This window comes from Oncorhynchus kisutch, linkage group LG23 (genome assembly GCF_002021735.2).
Source record: "Oncorhynchus kisutch isolate 150728-3 linkage group LG23, Okis_V2, whole genome shotgun sequence".
In the NCBI taxonomy this organism is placed as follows: Eukaryota; Metazoa; Chordata; class Actinopteri; order Salmoniformes; family Salmonidae; genus Oncorhynchus; species Oncorhynchus kisutch.
The window spans coordinates 19,105,441-19,128,708 of record NC_034196.2 but is presented as its reverse complement, the minus strand read 5'-3'; the positions used below and the strand labels follow the sequence as shown (position 1 = coordinate 19,128,708).

General features: G+C 42.5%; 1 protein-coding gene across 1 annotated transcript in view; it reads right to left on the bottom strand.

Annotated features, from left to right (window-relative positions):
• Positions 1-23,268, bottom strand: part of LOC109868476 (astrotactin-2) — a 413,904-nt gene that overhangs the window by 334,742 nt on the left and 55,894 nt on the right. The window contains exon 2 of the mRNA XM_031802536.1: positions 18,481-18,668. Within this exon, the coding sequence (XP_031658396.1) occupies positions 18,481-18,668 (188 nt within the window). The remainder of the gene's footprint in view (positions 1-18,480; positions 18,669-23,268) is intronic.

The following is a 23,268-nucleotide window of genomic DNA, read 5'->3' as shown; positions in this document are numbered from 1 at the left end:
GGTACAGGTCAGTAACGAGGCTATATACAGGGGGTACCGGTACCGAGTCAGTGTGCAGGGGGTACAGGTCAGTAACGAGGCTATATACAGGGGGTACCGGTACCGAGTCAGTGTGCAGGGGGTACAGGTCAGTAACGAGGCTATATACAGGGGGTACCGGTACAGAGTCAGTGTGCGGGGGTACAGGTCAGTAACGAGGCTATATACAGGGGGTACCGGTACCGAGTCAGTGTGCGGGGGTACAGGTCAGTAACGAGGCTATATACAGGGGGTACCGGTACCGAGTCAGTGTGCGGGGGTACAGGTCAGTAACGAGGCTATATACAGGGGGTACCGGTACCGAGTCAGTGTGCGGGGTTACAGGTTAGAGGATCCTTTGTACATGTAGGTAGGGGAAGTGACTATGCATAGATAATAAACAGCGAGTAGCAGCATTGTATAAAACAAATGGGGGGGAGAGGGGGGGGTAAATGTAATAGTCCGGTGGCCATTTGATTAATTGTTCTGCAGTCTTATGGCTTGGGGATAGAAGCTTTTAAAGAGGTTTATGGTCCTAGACTTGGCGCTCCGGTTTCACCTGCTGTGCGGTAGCAGAAACAACAGTCTATGACTTGTGTGACTGAAGTCTCTGACAATTTTATGGGCTTTCCTCTGACATCGTCTATTACATAGGTCCTGGATTGCAGGAAGCTTGGCCCCAGTGATGTACTGGGCCATAAGCACTACATTCTGTAGCGCCTTGCGGTCAGATGCCGAGCAGTTACCATACCAGGCGGTAATGTAACCAGTCTCTCGATGGTGCAGCTGTAGAACTTTTTGAGGATCTGGGGACCCATGCCAAACCGTTTCAGTCATCTGAGGGGGAAAATGTTTTGTCGTGCCCTCTTCACGACCGCCTTGGTGTGTTTGGACCATGATAGATCATTGCTGATGTGGACACCAAGGAACTTGAAACTCTCGATCCACTCCACTACAGCCCTGTTGATGGGAATGGGGGCCTGTTTGGCCCGCTGTTTCCTGTAGTCCACGATCAGCTCCTTTGTCTTGCTCACACTGAGGGAAAGGTTGTTGTCATGGCACCAAACTGACAGTTCTCTGACCTCCTCCATATAGGCCGTCTCATTGTTGTCAGGGATGAGGCCTACTACCACTGTTGTGTAATCAGCAAACTTAATGATGGTGTTGGAGTCATGTTTGGCCACGCAGTCGTAGGTGAACAGGGGATACAGGAGGGGACTAAGTACACACCCCTGAGGGGCCACAGTGTTGAGGATCAGCGTGGCAGACGTGTTGCTGCCTACCCTTACCACCTGGGGGCAGCCCGTCAGGAAGTCCAGGATCCAGTCGCAGAGGGAGGTGTTTAGTCCCAGGGTCCTTAGCTTAGTGATGAGCTTAGAGGGCACTATGGTGTTGAACGCTGAGCTGTAGTCAATGAACAGCATTCTCACATAGGTGTTCCTTATGTCCAGGTGAGAAAGGGAGGTGTGGAGTACGATTGAGATTGCGTCATCTGTGGATCTGTTGGGGCGGTATGTGAATTGGAGTGGGTCTAGGGTGTGAGCCATGACCAGTATTTCAAAGCACGGCTTCATGGCTACTGATGTGAGTGCCACGGGGCCGTAATCATTTAGGCAGGTTACCTTTGCTTCCTTGGGCACAGGGACTATGGTGGTCTGCTTGAAACATGTAGGCATTACGGACTCAGAAAAGGAGAGGTTGAAAATGTCACTGAAGACACTTGCCAGTTGGTCCGTGCATGCTTTGAGTACACGTCCTGATAATCCATCTGGCCCCGTGGCTTTCTGAATGTCGACCTGTTTAAAGGTCTTGCTCACATTGGCTACTGCGAGCGTTATCATACAGTCATCCAGAACAGCTGGTGCTCTCCTGCATGCTTCAACGTTGCTTGCCTCGATGTGCGCATAAAAGGCATTTAGCTCATCTGGTAGGCTCGCGTCAGGTAGAAGTTATGTGATCAAAGGCCAATGTTTACTTTTAAAATTTGGGCTACGACAGTCTATTACAAATCATTTTGACAGTATTTCAATCTGAAGACAGTATAGTTTGAAGGGACTGAAATGCATCAGAAAAGGAATTTCAGAAGATCATCCGGTAATATTTTTGTTACAAACTCTGAGTAGAAAATAATATCATCAGAGATATATCCCAAAGTCTGTTTAGTGCCTGGTCATGTCCACTCGGTTCCAACGGCTTGTGGGCATAGCAGAGAGAAACAGTACGTACGTTCATGTTCCTGAGGCCCTTATCTTTGAGTGATAATATTTTGTAGCTTAAACCATTCAATAGATAGAGCCACATTTCTAAGAAGAAAACAGAAACCGCTCTTTTTATTACAACCGCATCTAGCAGCTACCGGAGGTTACTGATATAACCCCGGTTCTATGAACCACGCAACCCTATTTTAACATCCGGTGACCCCACATGGGGAATGCAACCCCTAGTTTGGGAAACCCTACTTTGTCTGGGGCTTTATGCTTTAACCAGGGAATAAAAGCATCTCTCGCTTTCTCTCTCATGGCATACTGACACAGTCAAAATGTCCCCAGTCATTGGAATCGGAAACGCGGAGGCGGCCTAAGTTGCTCAGCACAGTGCAAGACAGATGAACCACACTTTGTTGTGTTGCGGCACTAGCATAAAAACGCTAGCAACGTTTTAAACATTGATCACCCCTGACAGACAGCACAGAGAATTATGATACATTTATGTGGATCGGGTGGAAAAGTGACACTCAGCTCTTCCCATTTCAGCAGAATGTCTACTGCTTTATTTTTTACTCTGAACATTAAAATGGGAAAAATATTCACATTCAGATTTTGTCTGTCTTGCAAATCATACACGTGTTTCAGTTAAAGTTTGGCAGCTTTTCAGCAAGGGAATTTTACTCTGTAACCTTGCACACTAAAAGACTCTTCATGAAAACAAACCTTCAGCAGCTTATGCAATCTAGCCTCTTCTGTATGATACATACAGTGGGATCGGGAATTACTGTAAATATTATTGTAAATATTATTGTAAATAATACAAATACTGAGCTAGATTCTTTGCAAAAAACAACAAATGATATTATTTTATACTAATACAATTGCTCAGAGAAACAAAAACAAAAAAATCTCAGAAAGATAGGTGATAAAATAATTTTGACCCGTTTTCAATACTCCAGCACCGTCCCTTTGCGAGGATAACAACACTGAGCCTTTTTCTAAAATGTTTGAGATTGGAGAACACATTGGAATGGATCTTAGAACAGTCCACTATACAGAATCTTTCCAGATCCTTCATATCCTTTGTGTGCACTTCTGGACTTCCGTCCTCTCCAATTCAAACCACAGGTCTTCAATAATAATACTAACTTTTTGTATAGAGCCTTTCAATACAAGTAACAAAGTGCTTCACATCATAAAATATAAGTACTAACACAGAAACAAATACAGGAGGAAGGAGAATTATATAATCATCAATTAAGAGCATCTTTATAAAAGTGTGTCTACAGAAGGGATTTAAAAAGAGGCACTGAATCTGCAAGCCTGATCGCCACTGGCAGAACATTCCCAATTATAGGGTCCCTAAAGGCAAACGTCTGGTCTCCTTTCGTTTTCAACCTAGAATTGGAATGGTCAACAGTGCCCTGCCAGAGGAGCTCTGGCGCTATAGAAGGGGGCTAAACCAAGCCAAGCAAATGTGATCATTCAAATGTTTCCATCTGTTCTAAAAGTGACTGGTAGCCAGTTTAGATAAGCTAAACTATGTGTGATATGGTTACATTTCCTGGTGCCTGTTTGTCACGCCCTGGCCATAGAGAGGCTTTTTATTCTCTATTTTGGTTAGGCCAGGGTGTGAGTAGGGTGGGCATTCTATGTTCTTTTTATTTATTTGTTTTTGGCCGGGTATGGTTCTCAATCAGGGACAGCTGTCTGTCGTTGTCTCTGATTGAGAACCATACCTAGGTAGCTCTTGCCCACATGGGTTTTGTGGGTAGTTGTTTTCTGTTTCTTATCTGTACCAGACAGAACTGTTTCGGGTATTCTTTTTGTCATTTTTGTATTAAGTGTTCAGTTGCTAATAAATTCATTATGAACACGTACAACGCTTCACCTTGGTCCTCACCTTCTTCTCTTGAATGCCGTGACACTGTTAAAAGTCTTTCTGCAGCATTTTCAATGAACTGTAGATTGAGTCATGTATACTGTACAAAGAGTTACAGTAATCTAGGAGTGAAGAAATAAAAGCACTGGGGTTCAAGTCCGGAGACTGAGACGGGCCATTGCAAACTTATATTTTGTGGTCAATTAAGCATTTGTTTACGGATTTTGAAATAGAGGTCTCTGCCCAGGCAGAGTGGGTTTGGCCTTCGAAAGAACAATGCATATGCAGAAAATACCTCATCCCTACTGTAAAATATTATGGTAGATCTTTGATGTTGTGGGGCTATTTTGCTTCCACTTGTCCTGGGACTCTTGTTAAGGTAAACGGCATCATTAGCTATCCTAACTTCCAGAACATTTTAGCCAAAAACCTTGTTGCCTCTGCTAGGAGACTGAAACGTGGCCTCAAGTGAATCTTTCATCAAGACAATAACCTTAAGCACAAAGAAATGATTAACTGACCACAAAATCAACATTGTGCAATGGCCATCTCAGACTTGAACCTCATTGAAAACCAGTGGTTTGACATGAAAAGGGCAGTCGATAAGCGCACACGAAGGACATCAAGGATCTGGAAAGATTCATTATTTTGTAAAAACATATTTTGCATACAATATAGCTCAGTATTTGTATTATTTATTTGAGGGAAAAAAATACTATCTTTATCAAGAGATCCAATATTTCCGGACCCCACCTTATGTGTTATGTACCCAATGATCTACGGAGTTTTGAACACATCACTTTACAGTTGTAAATAAAGGAGAAACTTAAAGCACAATTGTTTGCTATGTATTTATCACATGATGTGAGTGATATATGCTTGTATGTCCCCGAGGAGAGAAAAACTCTGTTGTTTAAACGGCAATAAAGTCATTGCTGCTGACATGGCTTAATGGATGTGTTGTGAGGAACCTCCATTCGTCTTTGGAAGTGAGATCAACCCTTTTCTTCCCTCCCAGCACTGAGATTAGCTAGCTGAATATAATCTCCCCATAGGCTTATACGGGCTTGACATTTGATAGGCTAATGTTAGTGAAGCTATCATGGTGTGTGCTGAAATACCACCGCTGGATATTCCCTGTAATGATTTCAGGGGAATATTCACTCCTTTACCTTTGCTCATCATTTCAAGTGAGGAGAGAGAGAGATAGAGACAGAGAGTGTGTGATAGAAAGAGAGAGTAGTTTCTTATTAAGCAGTGTAATTTGAATCTGTCCAAGAGAGACGCCAAAGGGAATAGGAATGGACATAACAATTTTGACTGTGACAAAAAAAATAAATGCTGCTTTGGCTGCAAGCGAGCTCAGATACTGTCAATATTGTGCTGCATGAACGGAAGGCACTGCCACAGTGGACTAATGTGTTTATTTGGCATATTGTAATTTAAATATCTCCCTCTAATTCAGTGGCTGACTGCTAGTTCTCTCCTTTCTCTCTATTCCACAACAACAAATCCTTCAGTCCTTGTCATCTGTTCCTGTCAAGGCCCAAGCAAAGCCTGTAATCAAACACTACCAGGGTGTAAACAAAAGTGTGGAAGCAAGTAATGCCTTTATTGACTGCCAAACTTGAGCTCGCCACCATTGGCTCGCACTCTGACCAATGGCACACAACAGCTTGTCATTGGCTGCAGTATTGATACCATTCCAACTTCAATGACTGATATAGTTGCCTTGATGCTCCTGAATTAAAGACAAACCCTAAAATGAAAACACAAGATGGCCGCCATAATCATATCCATCTATAATACAAATGTGGATGCTAACAAGTAATTTAATGACAAATGTCTTACCACAGAATGTCACTGAACAAATATATAAACACAACATATAAAGTGTTGGTCCAATGTTTCGTGATCCAAAAAAAAATAATAGATCTCAGAAATGTTACATATGCACAAAAATCTTATTTCTCTCAAATGTTATGCACAAATGTGTTTACATCCCTGTTAGTGAGCATTTCTCCTTTGCCAAGATAATCCATCCACTTGACAGGTGTGGCATATCAAGAAGCTGATTAAACTGCATGATCATTACACAGGTGCACCTTGTGCTGGGGGACAATAAACAGCCACTCTAAAATGTGCCATTTTGCCACACAACATAATGCCACAGATGTCTCAAGCAATTAGCATGCTGTCTACAGGAATGTCCACCAGAGCTGTTGACAGATAATTTAATGTTAATTCCTCTATCATAAGCCGCCTCCAACTTTGTTTGAGATAATTTGGCAGTACGTCAAACTGGCCTCACAACCACAGACCACGTGTAACCACACCAGCCCAGGACCTCCACATCCGGCTTCTTCACCATCGTCTGAGACCAGCTACCCGGACATCTGATGAAACTGTGGGTTTCCACAACCAAAGAATTTCTGCCCAAACTGTCAGAAACCGTCTCAGGGAAGCTCATATGCATGCGCAATGTCCTCACCAGGGTCTTGACCTGACCGCAGTTCAGCATCGTAACAGTCTTCAGTGGGATCTTCACTTCTGTATGGTGCCGTGTGGGTGAGTGGTTTGCTGATGTCAGCGTTGTGAACAGAGTGCCCCATAGTGGCGGTGAGGGTATGGTATGGGTAGGCATAAGCTACGGACCACGAACAGAAAGCATTTTATTGATAGCAATTTGAATGCAGAGATATCGTGACAAGATCCTGAGACCCATCACCTCATGTTTCAGCATGATAGCGCACGGCCCGATGTAGCAAGGATCTGTACACAATTCCTGGAAGCTGAAAATGTCCCAGTTCTTCCATGGCCTGCATACTCACCAGAGATTTTATCCATTGAGCTCTGGATTGATATTTACGACAGCACAGCCATTGAAGAGGAGTGGGAAAACATTCCACAGGCCACTCTATGTGAAGGAGATGTGTCGCGCTGCATGAGGAAAATGGTGGTCACACCAGATACTGACAGGTTTTCTGATCCACACCCCTACCTTTTTTAAAGGTACTTGTGACCAATAGATGCATATCAGTATTCACAGTCATGTGAAATCCATAGATTAGGGCCTAATGAATTTATATCAAATGACTGATTTCCTTATATGAACTGTAACTCAGTAAAATCTTTGAAATTGTTGCATGTTGCATTTATATTTTTGGTCAGTATAATTCAGTGAGATGAAGAGTAATTTTAGGCATACGTCTAAAGGACAATTATCTCTTCTGAGTAGATCACTTTCCTAATAAAACTTCATTCTAGAACTTTACACCCCGGTCCCTTTCAGCTGCTGGCTACTGTGCCTGTTTAATTGATTGATTTGGTATTCATGACGTGATACCATGCAAATTTATAAAATGAAAGGAACCGAAAGGTGGCCGGGAACAATTAAACATGGAACAATTAAAACAGAACAATAACTGAATGTGTCCCTGCCCATTATGTCAGCTTGTTTCGGTAAAGCCGCAATTATGGGCGGACACTGTGTGTGTAGGGACCTGTGAGCTCTGTGTGCCTTAGTGACCCTCCACTCTCTGACCATCGATCACCACTGACTGGTTAATTATAAAGTGGTGGTTCCTAGCATGTAGGGTGGTGCTCTTTTCCTCTACGCATATCCTGCAGGAGAGTGATGATAAGGATACTATTCCTATACCTTTACACAGTAAATGTAATATGAATGATTGAGCCTAGGAATGGACGGAGTGGTGTGAAAATTTCACGAGGTTCATGGTTCTAAAAGAGAAGTGAATAATAGTCTGCAGTGCTGGTCTAAAGGGTAGCGTTTCACACATATCCATATTTATAGTATACAAATGGATGCCTTTTCGATTTCTGCTTTGGAAGATACTGTATGTACACCCAGCACTCATGCCAAGATCTAGTCACTTTTACCCCTACCCACATATACATACTGCAATTACCTTAACTACCTCATACCCCTGTACATTGACTCGGTACTGGTACTCCTTGTAGCCTATTTGTCATGTTCTGACCTTTATTTCCTGTGTTTTGTATTTAGTTAGTATGGTCAGGGCGTGAGTTGGGTGGGCAGTCTATGTTTGATTTTCTATGATTTGGGGTTTTCTATGTTTCAGCCTAGTATGGTTCTCAATCAGAGGCAGGTGTCATTAGTTGTCTCTGATTGAGAATCATACTTAGGTAGCCTGGGTGTCACTGTGTGTTTGTGGGTGATTGTTCCTGTCTTTGTGTTTGCACCAGATGGGACTGTTTTAGGTTTTCTCACATTTGTTGTTTTTGTTAGTTATCTCATGTGTAGTTTCTTTATCAATTAAAGAATATGAATAACCACCACGCTGCGCTTTGGTCCGCCTCTCCTTCAGATGAAGAGAACCATTACACTATTGGTTTTATTGTTACTGTTTCCTTTTTATTTAGCAAATATTTGTCTTACTTTTTAAAACTCTGCATTGTTGGTAATGGACTCGTAAGTAAGCATTTCACTGTAAAGTTTACATTCGGCTCAATACAGTTTGATCTCTGAGAAAATGTGAAGATTATGTTCCGTACCATGACACATGAAAGGTTCGGTAGCTGCTAGCCGTTATTTAGCAATTCCACAGTATGGTCAACATGAGCACGAAAAAAGAAATAGCTTATTTTTACTAATTAAACTACTTTCATATCTACCTTGAATGTGTGTATTTTGAAATAAAGACTACATCTGGCCTTTTTATTTGTCAAATTGAATGTTATTGTTACTACAAAACAGGATACAAAGTCTTAAAATAAGTATTTTCAACCAACCAGATTTTGTAGCTTTTGGCATTGGCTCACAGAACTTGTTCTGATACATCCGCCACCCTATGTTTCTGACCAAGTCGGAAGGTTAATGAAACTATATGTATGGAATTATACAAATCTAGTGAAGAGAGAATGCTGATTTGGACAGGCAGTGTCACATCCATAATGTTTTTGTGGAAAGGTTGTTACTGTGGACACGTTTCGAGTATGATTGTATATGCAAACATTCTGTGCAAGCTAACTTTCAACAGTACTCGTTCTAAGTTTAACAGATGTGACCATTACGGACGGTTCATAACATGATCAGTGATTCACTAGTCAGCATCACTGCATAACGAAATCATGACAAAATGTTAATGCCCTTCCTACTGCTTCTGAAGTGTGTTTATGTTAGCAAACAAGCTAGCGGGCAATCTTTATCTGTGTGTGTGATCTATTTCGGGTGTACTCAAGTTCTCATATGAACTGCAATCATGCATTGTTCTGCTAACTGGAGCATTGCTCGTGATCACATGGCATAATAAAAGTCTCAAAAATCCACAAGCACCTTTCACCGGTCATGTGGAGTTTGTTGACTTCCTTGAGTAAGTACGGGTATCGGCCAGAGTTATAGCCGCTACTGTTATAGCCTCGCTACTGTATATAGCCTCGCTAGTCTTTTTACTGTTGTTTATATTTATTTACTTACCTATTGTTTTTTTGCACTGTTGTTTAAAGCCTGTAAGTAAGCATTTCACTGTAAGGTCTTCACCTGCTGTATTTGGCACACCTGACAAATAAACTTTGATTTGATTTGATTCTGGTCTGTATCTATGTAGGCTGCCCTCCGCGTGCTTGTGAATTGCAGCAGTCAAGCCTGAGGTGATTTACGATCTGTCAAGAAATGTCTACGAAAGTGCAAACCCTGTGCCACTGGTAGGTTATAATTCAATGAAATGTCTTTTTTTTTTAGCATTTCATGTAATGAAAATGAAGAAATGTATAGTAGATATAGTAGAGATGATAAGGGATGAGTGAGGAATGAGTCCAGCAAGCTAAAAATGAAATGAAATGGGTGTATGAATCACTGAGTCTTGGGTTAGAGGTACAGTGCATTCAGAAAGTATTCAGACCCTTTCCTTTTTTCCATATTTTTTTGCTGTCACGAATCCCGCCGAAGATGGTGCCTCTTCCTGTTCAGGCGGCGCTCGGCGGTCGTCGTCGCCGGCCTACTAGCTGCCACCGATCCCCTTTTCTGTTTTATTTAGTTGTGTCTGATTAGTTGCACCTGTTTTGTGTTTAGGTTGTGGTTGTGGGCTATTTAAACCCAGTAGGCCCGCCGGCTTTTGTGCGGGCTTGTTTTTCTGTTTATGGTGTGTGATTATTTTGTGGTATTCATTTTTCCGATCATTTTCGTCCTGTTTGTTTGGACTGGGTCTTTACGCACCCTTGTGTGTGTGGCGTGACCGTCTCTCTTGTTTTTTGGAAAATAGAGATCCCCATCTTTTGAACTACCCTGCTCTCTGCGCCTGACTCCTCCACCTACTACTTATAGAAGCCTTGACAGTTATGTTAGAGCCTTATTCTAAAATGTATTAAATAAATGTTTTGCCTCATCAATCTACACATGTTTCCCCATAATGAGAAAGTGAAAACAGGTTATTATAAATGTTTGCAAATGTATAAAAAAAATAACAAACACCTTATTTACATAAGTATTCAGTCCCTTTGCTATGAGAGTTGAAATTGAGCTCTAGTACATCCTGTTTCCATTGCTAATCCTAATCCAACTTGATTGGAGTACACCTGTGGTAATTTCAATTGATTGGACATGATATGTAAATGCACACAACTGTCTATATAAGGTCCCACAGTTGGCATTGCATGTCAGAGCAAAAACGAAACCATGAGGTCGAAGGAATTGTCCGTAGAGGTCAGAGACATGATTGTGTCGAGCCACAGATCTGGGGAAAGGTACCAAAACATTTCTGCTGCATTGAAGGTCCCCAAGAACACAGTGGCCTCCATCATTCTTAAATGGAAGAAGTTTGGAACCACCACGACTCTTCCTAGAGCTGGCCGCCCGACCAAGAAACTGATGGTCACTCTGACAGAGCTCTTGAGTTCCTCGGTGGAGATGGGAGAACCTTCCAGAAGGACAACCATCTCTGCAGCACTTCACCAATCAGGCCTTTATGGTAGTGGCCAGAAGGAAGCCACTCCTCAGTAAAAGGCACATGACAGCCCGCTTGGAGTTTGCCAAAAAGACACCTAAAGGACTCTCAGACCATGAGAAACAATATTCTTTGGTCTGATGAAACCAATATTGAACTCTTTGGCCTGAACGCCAAGTGTCAAGTCTGGAGGAAACCTGGCACCATCGCTACGGTGAAGCACGGTGGTGGCAGCGTCATGCTGTGGGGATGTTTTTCAGCAGCAGGGACTGGGAGACACCTCAGGATCGAAGGAAAAATGTATGGAGCAAAGTACAGAGATCCTTGATGAAAACCTGCTCCAGAGCGTTCAGGACCTCAGACTGGGGGCGAAGGTTCACCTTCCAACAGGACAACAAACCTAAGGACGCAGCCAAGACAACGCAGGAGTGGCTTCGGGACAAGTTCCTGAATGTCCTTGATAGGCCCAGCCAGAGCCTGGACTTGAACCTGATCGAACATCTCTGGAGAGACCGGAAAATAGCTGTGCAGCGATGCTCCCCATCCAACCTGACAAGAGCTTGAGAGGATCTGCAGAGAAGAATGGGAGAAACTCCCCAAATACAGGTGTGCCAAGCTTGTAGCGTCATACCCAAGAAGACTCATGGCTGTAATTGAAAGCGCAAATATTAATGTAATTGTTGAGGTATGCAACACTCTAATTTGCAATTAAAATATAGATTTTCAATTAAAGAATTGTAAATGCATTTTTTGTACATTTGTGCATTTATGTTTGATTAAGATGGGACAATGAGTGCACTTTGATAGCCTACACAATAATCATTCAAGGTACTGGTGATTTCTTGGTTCTTTGAGGTGCACAGCATTTTCAGATGACAACAAAAGTATCATGATGAAGTTTGGTGAAGAAATCTTTCATATATAAACACTCATTTTTTAGTGTCATAAGGTCCTTAACAGAGAATGTCACAGCCATAACGGTACTGAGAGAGACTGAAAAACAGCTTCTATCTCAAGGCCACCACTAACATTGAGTGGCTGCTGCCAACACACTGACTCAACTCCAGCCACTTTAATAATGGGAATTGATGGGAAATGATGTAAAATATATCACTAGCCACTTTAAACAATGCTACCTAATATAATGTTTACATACCCTACATTATTCATCTCATATGTATACGTATATACTGTACTCTATATCATCTACTGCATCCTTATGTAATACATGTATCACTAGCCACTTTAACTATGCCACTTTGTTTACATACTCATCTCACTCGTCGCCAAACCCACTGGCTCCATGTCATCTACAAGACCCTGCTAGGTAAAGTCCCCCCTTATCTCAGCTCGCTGGTCACCATAGCATCTCCCACCTGTAGCACACGCTCCAGCAGGTATATCTCTCTAGTCACCCCCAAAACCAATTCTTTCTTTGGCCGCCTCTCCTTCCAGTTCTCTGCTGCCAATGACTGGAACGAACTACAAAAATCTCTGAAACTGGAAACACTTATCTCCCTCACTAGCTTTAAGCACCAACTGTCAGAGCAGCTCACAGATTACTGCACCTGTACATAGACCACCTATAATTTAGCCCAAACAACTACCTCTTTCCCAACTGTATTTAATTTTAATTTATTTATTTATTTTGCTCCTTTGCACCCCATTATTTTTATTTCTACTTTGCACATTCTTCCATTGCAAAACTACCATTCCAGTATTTTACTTGCTATATTGTATTTACTTTGCCATCATGGCCTTTTTTGCCTTTACCTCCCTTCTCACCTCATTTGCTCACATTGTATATAGACTTGTTTATACTGCATTATTGACTGTATGTTTGTTTTTACTCCATGTGTAACTCTGTGTCGTTTTATCTGTCGAACTGCTTTGCTTTATCTTGGCCAGGTCGCAATTGTAAATGAGAACTTGTTCTCAACTTGCCTACCTGGTTAAATAAAGGTAAAATAAAATAAATAAAATAAATAAATATGTATATACTGTACTCAATACCATCTACTGTATCTTGCCTATGCTGCTCTGTACCATCACTCATTCATATATCTTTATGTACATATTCTTTATCCCCTTACACTGTGTATAAGACAGTAGTTTTTTTTGAATTGTTAGTTAGATTACTTGTTGGATTATTACTGCATTTTCGGAACTAGAAGCACAAGCATTTCGCTACACTCGCATTAACATCTGCTAACCATGTGTATGTGACAAATAAAATTTGATTTCATTTCATTTCATTTTCCTCTAAAATATATATTACAATTTGTATATTTTAGTCATTGTTGTTTTAGTGTGTAGCCAAGTTTTACTTTCAAATTGGCTTTAATTAATATTTTACCCTAAAACTTTGAGATTCACAGACTTTTGCCTGTGTGTCTGCTCTCCCAAAAATGTCTGTCCATTTACGTCACATCCAAAACGCAAGTTGTTGTTATGCCGTTACTTCAAAGTAGTATGACTTAGAATTTTGTAATTATGTGTCAACACTTCCCCTATAAAGGGTTCTATACATATACACAATAACATTTTCATGTATGCTTGATAAGTCAGTTCTGTGAGATATTTTGTTTCTCATTTTGTGTGCAAATGTCACATACATAACGCTGGAATTGTGTCCCATTCAGTATACCACCTGTCCTCCAAATGAACCGAAACGTGTCATTTATGTGAGAAATGTCCACCCTACCACCACTATGGCTGACAACAAATAGTTGATTTATTTTTGAAACTAGACAAGAGGATCCTTACTATGCCAGAAACAGATCTACATACCTAGTCCTCATATCCTTATATTCCCCACAGTCTTAGGTCAAGATTCCGACATCATGAATGGATTCTGTTCTGGCCGGAAGGGAACAGAAATTGCTCTCTCTCTCGCGCGCGCTCTCTCTCTCTCCCTCGCCGGGTGGTTTTGTTTAATGCACGGCGCAGTACATCTCGCATGCCTGATCAAACAGCCACTGCGACTCTTTTGTGGCGGCAAAGTGGTTAGCGCTAGGTGTTAATAATTCCACGCACCACACTTCCTTCCCGCGCTCCGAGGGGAATGTAAAAGGATCTGTCAGAAACTGATTCATCACTATCGATTCCATTTAATTCCTATGTGTGCATGAATGGCTCTGTCAGATGGGAGGGAAAACATTCTAAAGTAGGCTTTTGTTTCCTCTCTTTCCAGTTCCTTCTCTTTTTGAGAGCCCAAAATTATAGCTTGGAAATAGCTGCTCTTCAATGTTTTCAAATGATCTCCCCACAGCCTTTCCACAATAATAGAAGTATGAAGGACACCAGAGCAACTGGGTTTACACATAATGCCCAATTACTGGTAAACGGCATGGATCAATGGTAATGACAAGGGAGTGCAAAGCAAGACATTCTCTTCTCAGTCCCTATGTTAAACCTACCAAGGTGCTTCCGAAGCTATTATTACATGTTAATAACACAGTAGTGGGCTGATTTCCAATGGGCTTATGCAGGCTTTATAACTATAGGTCAGTGTTATCCTGACACCTGTCAGCAAACGCCCCAAGGTAACCACCCAAAGAGGAGTGAAAAACAAAAGCCTAGCCGACCACCACTACATTCAGTGTGGTACCTTTAATGCGAGTGTTTGATAACTCGACTTCGAGGATGAGAGCAAAAATCAATGGCGTCCCATAAAGCCCTCCAGGCAAGGCTGCTGGAACAAACACAACATTAGCCATGCAGGGAGCGGAGCTGCTGTAAACGCTTATGTAAATGGCGCAGACGAGTGCTGGCGCATGCTAATGTTCCCCATACAACCAGACGGGCTCGGACCAGGCCAGACTGAGGCGTGGGAGGTCATGACGGGGGTCTGAGTCAGGACTGATCAAGCTAGGGGCTCTAGGGGCTCTAAGTCTGACTGATCCTGGTTGACCAGCCTCATAGCACCAGGACAATTCTTGGTAACGGCAGAAAACTTTCCTTGAATTAATAGTCAATGGTTTTAAATATGCCAGTGAGCAGTCAACATAGAGCAAAGGAAAACATGCCCATCTTGACCAAATTTCTATACTGCATACCAATTCAAAGGTATAAATACATTTTTCCTGAGGGGCCATTTCTCTCAAGGCGTAATTTATGCATGTGTCATGTAACCTTTTCCCTAATCAAATCTTTCCAAATAACTAGAAAAGTTAAGAGAGGCTAATGAGAGAAGTTGGTGGTGGAAGCACAGGTGGGAGCCAAATTAAATCACATTCTGGGCAGCTAATGGCCACAGGGCCACATGGTTGAGACCCATGATCCGACTCTACTTTTTCTTCATTGAATAACACAACATTTACCTTTTGGCCCTCATGTCCGTAATTTTAACAACCTGTATTGAAATCCCTTATTTACTTATGAGTAAGAGGAAGCTCATTATCTGAATCTCTAGCTCGTACAGCTGGCAGCAGCCTATCATCTGAGACACAGCGAAGGTCTAAGTGAAACCTATAAAATTATCATTATCCTGGCGTGCCTTCGCTAGTTCGACATGATTGACAAGCCAGCCAATTAGAGAGGAAGAATGACAGCATGTCCTTGTTCCTGAAGTTTAATGCGATGCCCGAAGCTTCTTGAAAGCAGCTTCAATTTTTGTATTTTGTGCTGTTTTTGGGATTGCAGTTCAAAAAAGGGAATGTGTATTGGCGGGGAATTGTAGTTGGATGTTAATGTTAAGATCATATTCCGCATGTCTATGTATTGATATGGTAATAGGGATATACAAATATTAGCTATGATCACTGTAGTGTAAAAGTTTACTTTGAAAACAAGAGTAATTATGTTTTTAGCACACGAAACTGCATATTTAACTTGTCAGGGTTTAAACGGTATGCGCTAGGAAACTTCACTTTGCAACTAAGTTGAACAGAAGGCAACGTTTCTACCGTCTAAAGATCTCAAATCACTGCCCTTCACTGCTATTGTATAAAATGGTGGTCTTCCATTAACGGGTACGGTAGGTAGAAATGAAAGATTTGCGAAGGACAGTAGTTATAAAACCCTGAAGGTCTGCTGAAAGTAACGCATCCCCTGGGACAGGAAATGTGCCCTTGTGAGCTCCATACCGCACATTATTTAAGGTGATATGACGCTTAATGTGAACCCACTGTCCTTGAATAAAGACACATGAGACTGGGGAAGATCTGACCCTAAAACATACACATTAATCCGGGAAGTTACTAAGAATTTAAGCTGGAAAGCATTACCTTTATTATATTGTATTACATACGTTTGAACCGTATTTCACAAGCCCATCTTTCACATTGACTGATTGGAATCATGCACAAGTTGCAGGGACATAAGCATTCCCTGCGTCAATGTTTATTTTGGAACTCGATCTAACATAGCATATAGACAGCAAAAAAGTGCAGAACTGAAAGAGTAACATTGAGGGTATATTGGTTTGTCAATTATATTTATCTATATTTCTGCCATTGATTTAGTGTGGAAGAACTCCAGAACACACAATCTCAATGTAATTTACACAAAAATGTCATATTAACACAAATGACAAAAGCATTTCAATTCCAACAATATGGACGATCAACACAAATCAGAATAAACTGCACGATCAATGCAGAGTTCCATGTCAATAAGATGTCTTTCCTGCATATGTGTTCAGTATTGAGATCTGCCTCCCCCTGACAGAGACGGTGATGTCCACAGCAAGCTGAGGGAGGCCTGTGATGGAGAGACTAAATGGAGGAGGAATGGAGAGAGTGAGAAATAGACAGCTCAATGCCAAAAGAATAGAGTACTCCGACTTGAACCTGCCACAGAACTGACAGAATTACACTTAATGATGCTCACTCAAAGAGCCAGGAGACATCCTGGGCCCAGAGGCCACATGTGTACACCTTGACTCCTCATCCCAGCCAGATCTAAACTAGATGGGTAAAAGTATGTGGAAACCTGCTTGTTGAACACTTAATTCCAAAATCATGGGTATTAATATGGAGTTGGTCCCCCCTTTGCTGCTATAACAGCCTCCACTCTTCTGGGAAGGTTGTCCACTAGACGTTAGAACATAGCTGTGGGGACTTGCTTCCATTCACAAGAGCATCAGTGACATTGGGCACTGATAGTGTGCAATTAGGCCTGGCTCGCAGTCCGCGTTACAATTCATCCCAAAGGTGTTCAATGGGGCAAATATCAGGGCTCTGTGCAGGCCAGGCAAGTTCCTCAATTAACGACCTCGACAAACCATTTCTGTATGTACCTTGCTTTGTGCACGGGGGCATTGTCATGCTGAAAAAGTAAAGGGCCTTCCCCAAACTGTTGGAAGCACAGAGTCGTCTAGAATGTCATTGTATGCTGTAATGTTAAGATTTCCCTTCTCTGGAGCTAAGGGGCCTAGCCCGAACCACAAAAAACAGCCCCATTATTCCCTCCTCCACCAAACTTTACAGTTGGCACTATGCATTGGTGATCTTACGCTTGTGTGTGGCTGCTTGGCCATGTAAACCCATTCATGAAGTTCCCGACGAACAGTTCTTGTGCTTACGTTGCTTCCAGGGGCAATTTGGAATTCGGTAGTGAGTGTTGCAACCAAGGACAGACAAAGTTTATGCGTTACACGCTTTGAGCTTGTGTGGCCTACCACTTCGCGGCTGAGCCGTTGCTGCTCCTAGACATTTCCACTTCACAGTAACAGCACTTATAGTTGACCGGGGCAGCTCTAGCAGCGCAGAAATTTGACAAACTGACTTGTTGGAAAGGTAGCATCCTATGACGGTGCCACATTGAAAGTCACTGAGCTCTTCAGTATGGGCCATTCTACTGCCAATGTTTGTCTATGGAGATTGCATGGCTGTGTGCACAATTTCATACACCTGTCAGCAATTGGTGTGGCTGAACTAGCCGAATCCACTAATTTGTCCACATACCTTTGGCCATGTAGTGTACTTCCTCCCCCTTCCTTACTATTCAATATCCTTCCCCCATTTCACAGATGATGAGATTACACACAGACACACTTGCCGCCATTCACATCAAGTCACAGTAGGAGTATCAAAAGAAAACCAAGAGAGGTGACTGAAAGCATGAAATAAGGTCTGCTCTGAGTCTGAACCCCCTTTAGATCACACAACCAGCTGACCTGGAATAACCTCTGGCTCATCACTCAGTAGAGTGATATCAGTAGAGCCTGCTGATGTTTATGCCCCAGAACAGTGCTGTGCTAGTCAGCAGAGGAACACACTGAGGGTGGGTGAGAGATTTGCAGACTAAAGCATATCAGTGCATTGGACAGCACGGATGGATGAGACACATGATACAGCAGTTCACCTGAGGACAGTGAGTCAAGAGGCAAAGAAAAATGAGAGAGTGGTGAAGAGGTGGTAAGAGAGAGAGAGAGAGAGAGGATGTGGCGAGATATGAGGATGGGGTGTTGCGGGGTCAAGAGGGGGTAAGAGTGTGTGTTTCTTACCATAACAGAGATGTGCAGCAGGTGCATGTGTTCGTGCAGGACGTGAGCAGGCTCCTGGGCCGTGGGCACGGTTGTCTGTATCAGTTGCTCAGAGGTGCTCATGGACACGTGGAAATACAGCGTTCCGTTCTCCAGCCACTGCTGCTTCCAATGCACCTGAGAGATGTCTGCCCCCAAACCTGACATCTCTACAGATAGGAAGAGAAAGAAAGAGATTTTGTGACAACCTTAAACAATTGACACTTTTAACCATTAACACAATTTATTTTGTGGGTGTGTGTATGTTTGCATCGGTATTTGTGTGCATGTGTGCATGTTTATCTGTGTCTGAAAGAGGCACATGAGCATTTGGGGAAATTGAACGGAAAGTTCAGGGGTGACTGAAGTCTGTGATAAGTTTGCATTAACATTCTAGTGAAGTGCTTGCTCTCTCTTAAGGTCAAGACTCGGCTGCTCCGTAGAGCTAGCTGTATCAACAGACACTCTTAGGAGGGAGAAGGCTACATTTCTGTGCAATCCTACACTGTGTCAAATAGGTAGAGAGGTATTTTGGGAACTGAATTGAATTTCCAAGCAGTTTACATGATATCTGTATAATGATGACTGCTTCCCAACCAGTAAGTTAAAACTCTGCCGTTAATCCAGAATTGATTGATCAAAACCTCTAGGTCAGTAAAACGTCACGGGCCTAACAAACAACATTAATCATCATGGGGGATAGCTTAGACCTTTGCTTGCACACTCCCTGTTTGTATGAGCAGACTTAAAATCACTAGCGTAGTAACTAATGGGGATAAGACAATGGGTATGCCATTCTGTTCGCTATCTGTCACCTAGGATTCAATTTTATTGTCAATAGCAGTTGAGAAAACGCTGCCTCGCTGTGCTCCGTCCTCTCGCTATCTCCACAAATCATCAACAGTCCTGTAAACCTAATGAATACATTAGCGCGAACAGGCCATCAGCATTAACATAAAGAGCTACGACACCAGAGGGGAAGAGGATCAGTTAAAAAAGGAAAAAGAAAAGGCGCAACCTTGAAAAATGTAAACGAAGGCGGGTGAGATCGGACTCAGAGGGCAAATTGATGGGAGAGAAATAAAGCAGGCACGAAAATAACCAAGCTGGCCAGATAGGGATCAAAGCACAGGACTGTGACGCTATCGACAACTGGGGCTCCGCGGTCGCTGGGTACCGAGACAGCCTCTGGGAGCTATGTGCTTGATACAGTATTTGTCAGGGGTGGGTGACAAGGTCAGGGACAGGGGGACGGAGCTGCTCCCAGGCTAGTGGCAGGTACTGTATGAGGGATGGTATTCAGTGGCGCTGGTCATTAACCTACTGACTCTGGGGTCAGTGGACACAGCAGGAGAGGATTGCTCTGTGAGCTGCCCTCGTCACAGCCGCTCCAGTACAGGGCACACACATACAATACATCAGGAGCACCACAGGGCTTTAAAGACCGGGAGAGAAGCAGAGTCACTTGATATGGTACAGTATGATAAGGAAGGCTGACACCACCGGTCTGGACTTCGACACAGACAGATTTCTAGACAAGTTGTTTACAATTTCTTTTAAATGTATAACCTCACTTCTTTGGTGAAGTGAACTTTATTAACAAAGAAAGCATGATCTACCAAGAACACTACAGCAGCAGTACAATCCACAGTGGATGATAATAGGACAAAAGTTATAGGCTAGGCTCCTCATGGGACAATCAGGTGAAAAGCTTTTCAAAAACCTTTCAAAAAGTAAGCTTTCAGCATCTTTCCTTATCATAAAAGGACAGTGTGGTACCAGTTCTGCTGACTGTGCTGTTGTAGGATCAAAATGTGTAGGCTGTGAAATGTCAAGCACTCATCTAAAAGAACATCACTGTGTGTTATCTGCAGCTTGTCATATTTGGAGATTGGGCTATTGACCTTGACAGAGGATGGGCTCCTGTGTGCAGGTCTAAAAATGAGGTGGCACTCATTAGAGGTGGCCATTTTAAACCAATAGAGGGGGACAGATATAAGAGAGACACTTTGGCTGCCAATCACTTGCTGACTGTAGAGCCTTATATGGACTTTCTTTTGTATGCCTCTTCTTGGGAAAATTTAGTGGGCGCTCATGGTGGGTGTCATTTAGGTTCTAGTTGTTGCTGCTAGTCAGCTTTCAGTGGACTCTCCCATGAGTGTCTTTCAGAACCCTTCATTATACATCACCTCCTTTCTGTTTGAGCAACAATATGATGCTTTCTTTCTGGGGAACGTCACAAAATGCTATGAGTGTTGTTATTGGGCAAACATCCAGACGTTCACAGGATACAGAGGTACAGCCGCAGGTCTTTTCGCCAATAACGACACACTGGCTTGTGTGTGTGTGTGTGTGTGTGTGTGTGTGTGTGTGTTTGCACGCCTGTGTGTGGAAAGATGTTGTTGAAGCATGTACGCTCCCAGCAAGTGCAACAGGGATGGAACGTCTACCCTGAGGCGTACCATTGTACCCACAAGCCACTGAGAGCAGGAGAGAAGCGTGGCTGATTTGACACAAATAGAATGACAAAAGGTTCAACCACGAGAACAACCTTCTCAAGACCTCATGAGTGTGGCGAATGCCTTATCACGTCAAAGGCAACCAAGGTACAAATAGGTACGAAGGTTACAGTCAAAGCCATTGGTTATTCATGAGACAAACCGAAAACAGACTAAAACTGAGTTACTCCATGGTCTTTTTCCACTTTAACTCGTGATCTCATTCAGCTCGCAGCACAGAGGGGGACGGGATTGTTTGGAGCTAGCCCAAATCCTTGATCAAACCCTGTTAATCTTGGCCGAGGCCTCGGAAGGTAGCCCAGATGTCCCTGAGTGAAATCTACTGAACACTTGCTGTCAGCATAACACTTATTACCAGCACTGTGTACCCAAAGTGTCTCCACACGCAGGACCCATTCCCCAGTCTCAGCAGAGCTGCAGTGACTGTATAATATTGTATTTCAGGTATTCATTTCCATTTTCCGCACGTGTTAGTGATCTATGTTGGGCATTTTGGAGAGATTAAATTGATCTAAAATCAACGTGCAAGATTTAATTATGAAGGGGAATGGATAAATACACATGTATTATTTTAAACTGAGTTTAATTTAAGATCATTTTCAAATGTAGCATCCAATTGAACTAATCCCTGATGCCTCGGCAGCAGCTAATGGGGATCCCTAATGGGGATCTCTAATAAATACAAATGCTGTGCCCTACATAGCTAAAAGAGTATGTGACTGTGTCCTCATGTCTGCTAACTTTACATAATTTACTCTATTCTGGGCTAAAATTAAATATCCTTGATCACAGCATTCAGTTTGTCAGCTGGCTGGCCTTTGTTTTGATGTTGAACTATGTCGGTTATTAAACATAGGCCTGACCTTTAGCTTGCTTAATGCAATTGAAATTTCAACTTTCATTTCATTCTACAGTAAAAACAGTGACAGCAACTAAGTGAGGATTGGGTGTCATGTAGCCAAGGTGGATTCTGAAGAATGTGTGTTAAGGAATTGTAAGTAATAAGGACTATTCATCTATCTCTTTAGAAAAATGAATAGCAGTAGCCCACAGGCTGTAACGAAATACTATTGTTGTAAAGCAGAAAGGTTGTGGTTCTAAACACACACAGACAAGACAGATGCACACATATACAAATGGGAGTGAGATAAACAAAAACTAGCAGATGTTTGTGAGCTCTCTCTCTCTCACACACACACACACACACACACACACACACACACACACACACACACACACACACACACACACACACACACACACACACACACACACACACACACACACTCTGTCCCCAAAGGTCGTTCTCATCAATTTAAAGGTGATCATAGCTGCATGTAGTCAGTAACTGTGTGGACTGACAGCACTGTGACAGTTTGTCAGTTCAGTAACAAGGCCGTGTCATCCCCGCTTACCCTGATGAAAGTTGGCACTCTAAAGGCACTTTGCGACTTGTCATTGCCCATGTGGCATGGAAAGCCAGCCAGCAAGCCTTCCGATAATGCTGCTGCCTAGCCTAGAGCCTCAGCCTGCCATGCCTGTCACAATATTACGGGCAGCTGTACATTTAATAATTGATAAGCGAGGACAATGATAGACTTCCATAACCTTTGAGATGAAGCTAAATATATCAGCTCCAAATGCAGAGGATAGAAGACGGTGACAGTCAGTGCCTCATCAGTACTGTCAGAGGCTATTACTAAATTCATTACACATACCAAACACATCTCACTGTGTTTAGGCTTTGACCTCGATAATGTCCACTCTGAATGGCCTCACATTTGAAACAGAGTATTTAGAGTAAAGTCTAACACAAGAAAACTTACCCACATATTAGGGGGAAATGAATGAGCTCGTAGAAGTACATTTGATTAGTCAGTCACCAAATGGAGAGATGTCAAGTCTCCCATTCAGAAAATGCTAATGCCTGTAAAGAATGTACCAATTACCATTTCCAAACAAGTTGACGTGAGATATTGGGTATTTAGGCAAATACGGCATTACCGAAAGGCTGCTTCCTATTGAAATGAAACACTTAGCAACTTAATGTCACCCAGACATCTTATTATGCTCCCTAATTAAATAGTTGGCATTCATGGACGTAAAGGTCATTAAAAATGCAAACAATAAAAAATTTATCGCGAGGAGAAGTAAGGCGCATTTTTCAAGGCATTGTAATATGCTAATTCCCGCTGGCGCCTTGGCACAGTCGGGTCATAACGTAGGGATCCCTAACACTGTGTGTCTGTGA